Source organism: Echinops telfairi, unplaced genomic scaffold, assembly GCF_000313985.2.
Source record: "Echinops telfairi isolate 266 unplaced genomic scaffold, ASM31398v2 ScPeMD7_443;HRSCAF=831, whole genome shotgun sequence".
In the NCBI taxonomy this organism is placed as follows: domain Eukaryota; kingdom Metazoa; phylum Chordata; class Mammalia; order Afrosoricida; family Tenrecidae; genus Echinops; species Echinops telfairi.
In genome coordinates, this window is record NW_022104341.1 from 7618511 (window position 1) to 7629974 (window position 11464).

The following is an 11464-nucleotide window of genomic DNA, read 5'->3' on the forward strand; positions in this document are numbered from 1 at the left end:
TAAAACCAAACCATGAGTCAATTCTGACTCATAGAAATATCCCAACAGTGTGTGTGTGTGTGTGTGTGTGTGTGTGTGTGCGTGTGCAGTCATATGCTTACCTAAAAGTATACATTTCTCACTTTCTCATGCAGCACTTAGGTACAGACATGGAACCAAATTTTAGAGAATGGTATGTATAAATGAAAATTATGGTATATATGGAAAAACTCCTTAAGTGAGAAGACAGTCTTTCTTCCTCCTCTTCATTTTGCTTCCTCAACTGACGATGTGATCACACTAATAGTCATCTTGGCTCATGAGACTCATGGCTAATATACGAAGTCCCCAACAATTTTGTAGAGTCATTATACCAGCTTTATACTTTCTATTTCCTGACTATTTTACATGAACAAGAAATAAATACTCCTCTTGTTTAAACCACTCAAAGTTTAGATTTTTGTGTTATATGCAGTTGAACCTGATTCTCACTAACACTGGTTAACAGATCTGTAAGCGGGCAGGGCACATAAACTGTTCATCTTTTTACCGCACTTTACTTTGCATCCAGCAGACAAAAAGGCCCACTGAGCATGAGCTTGATGAACACTGAAGTCAGCCTTCCTCATTGCTCAGCACAAGACTGACAGTTCATTGCTATGGCAACATGCACAACAAAAAGTCCAAAATATTTTCATTGTAATTTCTCCAAAACAGATAAAATTTATTAAGTAAACCTTTTTATGATATTTATCAAGGAAGTAATTTAAATGCAAAAAATTCCTAGGGGGGAAAAATAGCAGACCGATAGGACGTGAAGAAAGTCACAGTGTTTTGCAAAGATTGGTAGGAGAAATGTGTAAGAGATTTCTCTACGTGGAAAGGCAACAGGTTCTTTCCGTCAGCTTAATCCATCAGATTAATCAGCTATTTCCTTCTTTAGAGATAGCAACTACAGATTTTTAATGATGTTTTAAGGGTAAAAACTACTTACCTGCTGTACACAGAATGACCTAGCGATGTTTATAAGATTGACCACATTATTTCTGACATCCCCATATTACTGCAGGTCGCCCATTATACGCTATACTAAACTTACTTACCATTAAAAGGAAAAAGTTTATAGTTAATATCTAGAAATAATTTAATGTTAGGCAGACATCTTAAAATTTTATAATTTGGATGACCATTTCTCTTTGTCAAAAATAGCCACAACTTGAACAATAAATCTATCTAGGACTTTCTTAACCTTAAAAAATATTGACCTTCTAATTCCAGATAATAAGCTATTTTCATACTATAAGATGCTAGCTTCCAAACACAAAGAACAAAACACAACAAAATTAATTTACTAGCTGTGTGATTTTGGGACAGTTACTTAACCTCTTGGCACCCTATTTTCTTATCTTTAAAATGAAAGTAGAATTAACTTCCATTTCATAGAGCTGTTATCAGTTAAATGAATATGTACAGCATTTTAAGGAGTATTACACAAGCATAAGTGTCTGCTCTTATTATTACTATTTTTTATTAATTAAAGGCTCATTTACCATTCCAATGGCAAAAACAAAAACCTTTACTTTAGTAAGTTAAATGATTACGTACATCACATCATATAGAGAGAATTACGGACTATTCATTTTATATTACAAATTGTTACACAAGCCAAGGGCTCAATAGAAAGTAAATGTTTAGAAACTAATTATGGTAGCATATGTACATATATGCTTGATACAACTGATGTATGGCTTGTTATAAGAGCTGTAAGAGCACCCAACAAAATGATATTTTACTTTTAAAAATTGTTATATAAGCTAAATGGAAGAAGCTTATTTTTCTGGAGTCATCTAACAGAAGATTGGGCTCAAATTCTCTTGATTTTAAAATTCATAGTGCTTTAACTTGACCTACACAGGACTTTGTAGCAGATGTGAAATTGAAGTCCCACTTTTCATTATTCATGTCTTATTCCAATTTTTTGCCCATGTTTGTCTTTTCATCATGAGAAATATTTATTTGTAGATTATGTTTAGAATTAACCAAACATATGTAAAAGCATCTTTTGAATATGATTTATTAACAAATAAATTCAAAAATTCAAGATTTTAAATCCACTGTAAACTAAAATTTTTCAAAAAAGACAAAAAGGAAGTACCTGAGATTCAAGTGGAATGAAGGAAATATTTATTTCTTTACATCTTCTGATTGACTTAGAACAAGAAGCTTTAATTTTGTTGAAGAGACTATCAGGGCAAACTGAGAGGGAGAAAAAAATTGTATTTAATTAATAAAAGTTGTATCCTTTTAAATAAATCATTCCAATATGCAAGGCAATACAAACACACAATTTTTACACAAATAATGCATGATATATATATTATTTTTTTGCCTCTCTCACCCTCTCTCAAAGGCGTTTTCATAAACCGCCCCCCAAAATTAGTAGTGTGTGCTCACAATAATAGAGAGGGCATGCATTTGTGGCATATATTTACTGACTTTAACAGAGTAATTTTTATCTGTCAGAGGTAAATACATTTCTTTACTTACAGAACACATGTATTCCAGCCATTAGGGCTATAATAAAAATCCCATTTCCCCCATTTGTATCCATGAAACCCACAGAGATATTTCCTTCGGATCCAACAGCACAGTATGCTATAGAGAAAATGATGCCCAAACTCACAGTTTATTAAACTGCTGTAGCATCTGCTGATACGTTTGCCCTACTGTTCCAAAGCTGCCGTTAAGTGATCTTTGATGCAGCCAAACTATACCAGTGCTAATTATTCCTTGAGTTACAAGACCTCTTCTCTAATGTCAGGAAATTCTAAGACTCTAAACTTGTTAGTTCTGGAAGTTAGCTTTTTTTCTTCCTTAATTGGTTACATTAATTCAAGGTTGGAATAACAACCATAAGCCACTGGTGTTTTTAACATGATGTACTTTAGACTCATGATTCCTAAAGTTAAAAAAGTCTTTATATTCATTAAATGCTACCAAGTCCATGAATGTGTGAAGTTCTATATAATATGACCACTTAAACGACAAATAGGGTCTTTCTAAAAATGCAAATTACTACTAGGCATGAAATAAACAATAATACCCAAGAAGAATGTACTACTTAATGTCAAGATAGCAACAGCAGCAAAGACTAAGATTTAATTTAGATAAATGGTATTTTTATTTCAAAGCACAATTACTTAATACATGACACTATATAATAAAAACTATGTGTCTCTAGACGTCACTGTGATTCTTCTTTTTTTTTTTTTAGCATTTTATTGGGGGCTCGTACAGCTCTTATCACAATCCATACATCCATCCATTACTTTAGCTGCTGTCTGTAAGAATACGTGTCACTGTAGGAAATGTGGTGCCCTTAATGTGAAGAGCCTTCAAAAAGGTTGTGGGAACTCCAGTATCTTTTAATTCCAGTTGCTCTGCAACTTTTGAGGCCTCTTGTATTTGCCAAAATAAGATAGTTATGCCTTCAATGTCATGTAAAGAACCCCATTTTCCACTATGCAATTAAATCTCCAACCGAAACTTGGGTTAAAAAAACAATCTTTCTGTCATCAGCAAAGAATTTGAAGGGGAACTCTCTATATTGCACTCTCCACCAAGCTTCTCCTCCCAAAATATGAGCAAAAATGATTATCATTGCAAACTAGTTTTGAATGGTTTCTTTTCATTTTTCACCACTATATGAATTTTGATCTGATATAAGCTTATATTTTTAAATTCTCTTAACCTAATTATGCAAATAGAAAAGAACTAGTACTGTAGGAGTATTATAAAAATTAAACAGTTGAATGATTCTATAATAAATTTCCAAGAATGAAACAATACTATTAAAAGAAGCTACTTACAGTCAGTGAAGTATAGATACGCTGCCTTATATTTGTTCTCCGACTTACTTGAAAAATCACGTAGAAAACAATCTACAGACTTAAAAAAGGGTTAATGTTAATACATGTTTCATTAAATACTAACCTAAATGTCCTAGCGTTTGAAATAACTAATATAATTTTACTTCTATAAAAATAAAACTTCACTGGCTCAGAGTTTATGTAACTTACAGACTGAGTTTTTAAGACGCCATGTTTTCTACCCCGTGACAGACAGTAAGGAAGCAAGTTTTGTTTTCTTGTAATACAACACTCACACTCTACATGTGATTCTTTTCTGAGTGTAAGCTGCGTCATTATTTCCCTAAAAGTCAGGCTTTGCTATGGCGGTAGACATGAAATATAATAAAAATTCAGAGAGAAATGTTCCACAATTCATCAGAAAAAACCCTCCATGTTCTTTAGAAAAATACATAGACAAATATACTTACCACAACTATCGAACATTCTAGATAGAAAATAAAGTGAATAATCATCCTAAGTTTCCATAGAAAGGTATAGGTTATTTTTAACCCTGTTTTATTTGGTGTTAAGTAACTCAAAATCCAGTAAGAACTTAATATTCTAAAAGCTTTGCTAAAATAATCTTCCAAATTTAAAAAAATGTGCTTATGTCTACCATACATTAATGGCTAGTTGCTATTTCTAGAAAGTTATCCAGAAAACAACTAGTCCAAAGGCTTAGAGGACCACAAGAACCCCAGCCTTCACTCTCTGAGACCAGGACAACTAGATGGTAGCCAGCTACCACTTCTGAGCATCCTACCTGGGGTCACAACAGAAGGTCCAGGAGAGAGTAGGGGAGGGAATACACAACCAAACCATTTTTATAAAGACCAGATGAATAGTGTGATAAAGATTAATGGAACCCCTTTGACACTTTTCAAGCTTGGAACTGAACTCACCCTGTAAATCAGCTTCCAGTCAAACAATAGACAGACCTCTACAGTGAAAAATATCAGGACAGAGTGATACACTTTAGAACAATCAATTATATGAGACCAAGAGGATAGCATTTCCCCCCAAACAAAGCTCAGAATATAGAAAGGGACAGAAAAGAAGGACAAATGGAAGTGGACTATAAGGAGAAAGTAATAGAGTACTATTATATTATGGAGACTACAATTGATGTCACAAAACCAAAACTCACAGACATCGATGCCAACTCATAGTGGTGCTATAGGGCAGGAAAGAACTGCCCCTGTGCATTTCCGAGACTGTAACTCTTTACGGGAAAGAGTAGAAAGTAGAAAGGTCTGTCTTTCTCTAGAGGATTGGCTGGTGGTTTTGAACTGCTGACCTTGCACTTAGCAGTCCAACAAGTAACTACGAGGACTCCCTAATGTCACAAAGACCTCTTTAAAGTACTGAAGAGCAAGGATGTCACTTTGAAGACTAAACTGAGCTTGATCCACGTCATAGTATTTTCAATTGCCTCAAATGCATATTGTCCCTTGAAGAAGGAAGACCCAAGAAGAATCGATGCATTTGAATTATGGTGACTTATGCATTTGAATTATGGTGAATTATGCATTTGAATTATGGTGAATTATGCATTTGAATTATGGTCAATTATGGCAAAGAATACTGAAATTGCCATTGACTGCCAAAAGAAGAAAGAAGTCTGTCTTGTAAAGGGTGCAGCCAGAATGCTCCTTTAGAAGAGAGGATGGCAAGACTTTGTCTTACTTTGGACATGTTACCAAGAGAGACTGGTCCCTGGAAAAGGACATCATACATGGTAAAGTGGAGCGGCAGTGAGAAACTGGAAAACCTTCAACAAGATTCATTCACACAGTGGCTACAACGACCGGCAAAACAATTGTGAGGCTGATGCAGGACTGGGCAGTGTTTCATTCTGCCTTACACAGAGATGCTATGAGTAGGAACTGACTCAAGAGCACCTAACAGCTAACAACATCATTTTTCACTGCCCTCTAGTTTAGAATAAGGACATCAGTTGTTTCTGACTCATACTGATCCTAGACTCAGAGAAACACTTCCTGGTCCTGAGTCATCCTCAAAATTGTTATTCTGTTTTGAGTCTTGTTTTAGCCCATTTGTCAATCCATCTTGTCAAAGGTCTTCCTCTTTCTCCTTGACCAAGTATGATGTCCTTCTCCAGGGACTGGTCTGTCCCTAACAAACATTCTTCTCCAACACTAAAATTTAAAGGCATCAATTCTTCTCCAGTCTTATTTTTCATTGTCCAACTTTCACATCCCTGTGAGGTGACTGAAAATAACATGGCTTGGTTTAGGTCAGGGACAAGATAATGCAACACTTTTGCTTTTTAACACTTCAAAGAGATATTTTGCAACAGATATGCCCAAAGTAGTAAGGTGTTTGATTTCCTGACTGCTGCTTCCATGAACATTGACTGTGGATCCAGGCAAAACGAAACCCTTGACAACTTCAGTCTTCTGGTGATCCTGCTTTTGGGTCCAGTCACTGAGAATATTTTTCTTCTTTATGCTGTGGAACAATCACACTGAAGGTTGTAGTCTTTGATCATCATGAATGGTTTGAGCCCTCTTGGCTTTCAGCAAGGTTGTATTTCTGCATATCGGAGGTTGCCAGTAAGCTTTCCTCCAATCCAGATGCCATGTTCCTTTTCACGCAGTCCAGCTTCTAGGATTATTATCTCAGCATATATATTAAACAAGCATGGTGGTAAGATATAACTCTGACACATATTTCTCCTTTTTGTAAACCACATAGAATCCTTTTTGTTCCATCTGAACAACTGCCTCTTGGTCGGTGTACAGGTTCTGCATGAGCATAGTTAAGTATTCTGGTATTCTCATTTATTTGCATGTTAACCATAATTGGTTATCATTCATACAATCCAATGCCTTTGCTTAGTCAATAAAACATCTTTTTCATAATGCTGATAATGGAGTTGAGTTTGTTTATTGTTAGAAAATTAATTTGATAATATATTTTCTTATGATAAATCTAATGATTTTATTTTGAAGGTTCTTGATAAGAAATGGCACATTTGTTTTAAAAAATACTGACATCAGTCTATACTCCCACAACAGTATATGGCAGCTGGTGCTCTATGGCTCAGTGATGGTTAGACTGTCTTATTATTTATATATGTATGTGTATATATGTATGTATCTATGCACACACATAAACAACAAATCATGTAGTAACAAAAATACATTTTTAAAATATCCCTGTCAATTTGCTAGATGAAAAATGGCATTTTAACTAGTACTTACTACAGTTATAAATTTTCTCTTATGGAACTATGTGACTGAAAATATATAAATGTCCTTAAATTTTAATCTTGCATCAATAGCCATTTGTGCTATTGTCTAAATAGTGAATATCTATTTTTTCCTCCTCCTGTTTGCTAAAGCTAGAAGCGACATGAAATCGGGATTGCCAGATTAACACTCTAGGTAGGAATAAGCCAAGGGAGTGTTAGAAAATACACTCTGAGACACAGAAGAATCTAAAGGAATCTGACACTATTAGGCTTCCAGAGGCTTGACTCAAAGACTGCGTTAAATCATATATTTAAGTTATAAAGTGCAGAAATGTCTTTTATAAAATTATATGTACACATGTACACACACACAGCCCTCTTCCTCATTTATCTACTATCCTGTTACCTTACATTTCACATTTACCATAGTAAGAAACCCCTATTATCTTAAAAACAAAGACAAACAAAAAGATCTACTATCTGGTGATTTTCTTCATGGACGACTCATGTTTGGCAGTAACAAATGCTGAAGCATGAGGCAAAAGCCACGCTGGCCGAGACTGGGTAGTTTTCTGTCAGGTTGGCTGGGTCATCATTCTCAGAGGTTTGGAAGTTATGCGATGATGTCATTTGGCAGTTACATAATGATATAATCACCTTCCATTTTGTGATCTGTTACAGTCACACTCTGTTTTCATACAATACTTCTCAAATAAGGACCTGGTCTTTGGAACCTAACCATGTCGATCCATGAGGAATTGGTGTACATATGTTGTTACTGTATGTTGAAAAGGCAATTCCAACTCATAGCAACCCTGAAAGTGAGAGAAGAATTGCTTCACAGGGTTTCCTGGCTGTAGTCATTATGGGAGCATATTGCATTTTCTTCCAAGGAGTGTCGAAGGACTTTAAACCACTGAACTTTTGGTTAATCAAGTGCTTAATCATTGTGCCATCAGGCTCCTCATATGTATACACACACAATCATATCTTAATATAATACACATTATAATTATATATGGAAGAGAGAAGATTGCATGCTCAATGGGAAGTGTCAAAATAATCTTGCAATGCAGAACAATTTGCCAAAATAAGCTAAATTTGTGATAACATTTTTCTAATAAAGGATATATACTGCTTTACTTTTCCCATTAGAATACCAAAGCAATGGTGGAAAATTTGGGGGCTATAACTCTAAAAGTTTTCAAATACTCACCTTTGATGTTGGAGTGATAAAATAAAGCGCTTTCATTTGTCTTACAGGTTCACGATTCTTATAAACATTCTCCACCACTAGCAACAAAAAGTCATATTTTTAACCATATGTTTACACTTACATTTAAAATAAGCCTTACTAAACTTTCCACTAAAAATTACATATATACAAGTTTAAAATTCTGATTTTGGAGATAAGAACCACTTTGAAAACATGTCTTCTCTATGGCTAAGAAGTTATCTTTTCATCATGAGAAAAAAAAAAAGATAAAGCAGTTAGTCTAAATCAGGTAGGCCTACCTGTGAATGCAATCAACAAGCCCCGAAGAAACCAAGAAAGTCCATTAAAAAATATGGTGTTTTTCTTAAAAACAACAACAACAAAAACCCCTACTGGTACGACATCGATTCCAACTCAGTGATGCTATGAAATGGCCCACAGGATTTCCAGGCTGTAGTGTTTGTCATAGCAGAATGCCACATCCTTCTCCCGTGGTGTGGCTGGTAGCGTTGAACCATGCACAGGCCTTTTGGTTAGCAGCAGAGAGTGCACATAACCTTTAAGCCACCAGGGATCCTCCCATACTGCTATAAACTCAGACCAAACTCACTGTTGTATACAATAGTAACAACAAGATACTGGGGAGGCTTTCTACTCCTGACAAAAACTATAGTCCTGGTAACTCACAGGGGCAGTTCTACCCAGTCCTGTAAGGTTCCTGCTAACTCACAGGGGCAGTTCTACCCAGTCCTATAGGGTTCCTGTAACTCACAGGGGCAGTTTTACCCAGTCCTGTAGGGTTGCTATGAGTTAGAATTAGCTCAAGGGCAGCAAGTTTGGATTTTTTTATATATTGTTTTATTAAGTGAAGCACTTTACATGAATCATCTAATCAACTCTCATAATAACCTTAGAAGTATTGTACAACCAAGGAAATGGCTTAAAGAATTTAACTTATCCAAAATTTAAAAACCACCTCAGCAGAGCAAATGACTTAATCTTGATTCAGTACTTAATTATATGTCTCAGATAAGAAAATAAAATGGACTTATAGAGGTTATTCTAAAGACTTACATATAGAAGAATGTCAAATCAAGAACTATGGTTAAAGGTATAAAACAATGACATCCTCTTCAGAAACATAATTAGTAACTCAAATCCCTTTCCTTTTTCCCCCAAGCCCTTTTATTGGCAGCTAATACAGATATGGTATTGTTCCAAAGTTGAATCCCATCAAGCAGTATTATATAACTGCTACTGCAGTCTCAAATTTCCTAATATTCCTACCTTCCAAAGCATAATAACGAGTTTCATGATGAGCGTCAGTAATACTTACCAGTTATGCCCTCTGCTAAAAGATCTGTCATCTTGCAACATGAGGCCAAAAGCTTCGTAGTAAATTCATCTAACAGCATTATCTTAAAACAAATACAGAACAGGAAATACGTAAGTATCTGACTGCCAAACCCACAGAAGACAAACTTTTACCCATTAAGCCTACTCACTTATAAACCTACAAAGTAAAATTTGGTAGGCCAAATAATCTCAAGCCATCGTTTAATTTGCATGACCTGGAGACTTTCTCAAGATATAAATATATCATGTTATCTTTCCATCTCATTATTTAAGGAAGCAAATAGAAATATTCCTAATTTGAACAAAGAACTTTTGAAACTCTTAAATACAATTTATGTTTAGCACAAAATCTCCTTAAAATTATAAAATGCCTCATGTAGAATAAGAATTTTTCCAGGTGCTGTTCTAGCCACTTTATATGAATTAATTCATATCTAAAACCTAACCCATGATGTAGGTATGAGAAGAGGTTAAAAAAGTCAACAGAAAAATGGAATTAAAAGATAATGGAATCTTCCCACAAACTTTTTGAAGCTCTTGAATTAGCAAGCCCATTTTACAGCAGAGGACCTGGGCAAGAGGGGTCCAGTAACTTGTTTGTGGGGCCAAAGGTGCTACGTGGTAAAGTCAGGATTTGAACTTAAAGAGTGGGCCCAATAAAATGATTAAAAAAAAAAAGAAGTGATCAGTGAAAAAGAGGACCTTCAACACCATGACTACAACCATGGGCTCAGCACAGCAACAATTGTGGGGATGACTAAAGACCAGCAGTGCTTTATTCTGTGGCATACAAGGTTTTCATGACTCTGATGAATGACTGGAAACAACAATAAGGAGGTTCCAGAGTCGCTATTTCAATGGGAAAATCCCATTCTATTTTTATAGGAGCTTTCTGAAGCCTCCCTGTGTAAGAGTAAAGTATGCAAATGCTACCTTCCATTCGCCTTCTTTCTTGCAGTCATCAAACACAGAAGTTCTTATTTCTGCAAAGAGAAATGTAAAAGGGAATTATACATAAATCTAATTGTTAGAACGAGGATAACTATTCAAAAGGTCAAAAAATTCTATCAGAAAATTTGCTAAACTATATAAAAGCACACATTTTTGCTAATGCACAAATAAAAATCAATTTCTCTTTACTTAAATACTTAAACTATATTGTACATTTACACTGTAAAATGCCTTTACACTTTGAGGTCTTTATAAGGATATTATAAAAAGGCTAATATATGTACGTATGTGAACATATCAGAAAAACATTTCTAAAAGTATTATCTGATTTGGTTTTCCCTAATCTACTTAAAACCCAAGTGTTATTGCTGCTAGGTGCCACTGAGTCAATTCTGATCCACAGCCACCTAGGCACAACAGAACCAAACAGACACCAGGCTCACAACTGTTCCTATGCGTGGGCCCACTGTTGACGGACCTCATCAAGGGCCTTCCTTTTTGCTGCTCCTCTACCTCAGTGAGCAGGACAAAAACAAAGGCAGAAAACCTGTAACACGACAGAAAATCCTGATCTACGCCATTGCTAAACTGCACCTGACAATGAAATCTAAAAGAAATTCTCATTCTGATTTATGTTAGGATCTCAACAATATGTATAATAGCATTATGATATGCACCATTCAGTCCTGATTCATAATCTGTAAATATTATGATGTTCCTTGCAATAATTTTCAGAAATAATCTAAACATAAAGCTTAACTATGAGCAAAAATGTCCCCAGGGAATACCAAAAATAGATTTGGGAGCAGGTCGTGGCACCCCATCAGACTCCAT

General features: G+C 35.2%; 1 protein-coding gene across 1 annotated transcript in view; it reads right to left on the minus strand.

Annotated features, from left to right (window-relative positions):
• STXBP3 (syntaxin binding protein 3) overlaps window positions 1-11464 on the minus strand; it is a 53622-nt gene that overhangs the window by 34144 nt on the left and 8014 nt on the right. Inside the window, exons 2-6 of the mRNA XM_045292018.1 lie at window positions 10613-10662; window positions 9660-9741; window positions 8324-8400; window positions 3849-3927; window positions 2135-2235 (exon numbers count right to left, since the gene is read on the minus strand). Coding sequence (XP_045147953.1) covers window positions 2135-2235; window positions 3849-3927; window positions 8324-8400; window positions 9660-9741; window positions 10613-10662 — 389 coding nt within the window. The remainder of the gene's footprint in view (window positions 1-2134; window positions 2236-3848; window positions 3928-8323; window positions 8401-9659; window positions 9742-10612; window positions 10663-11464) is intronic.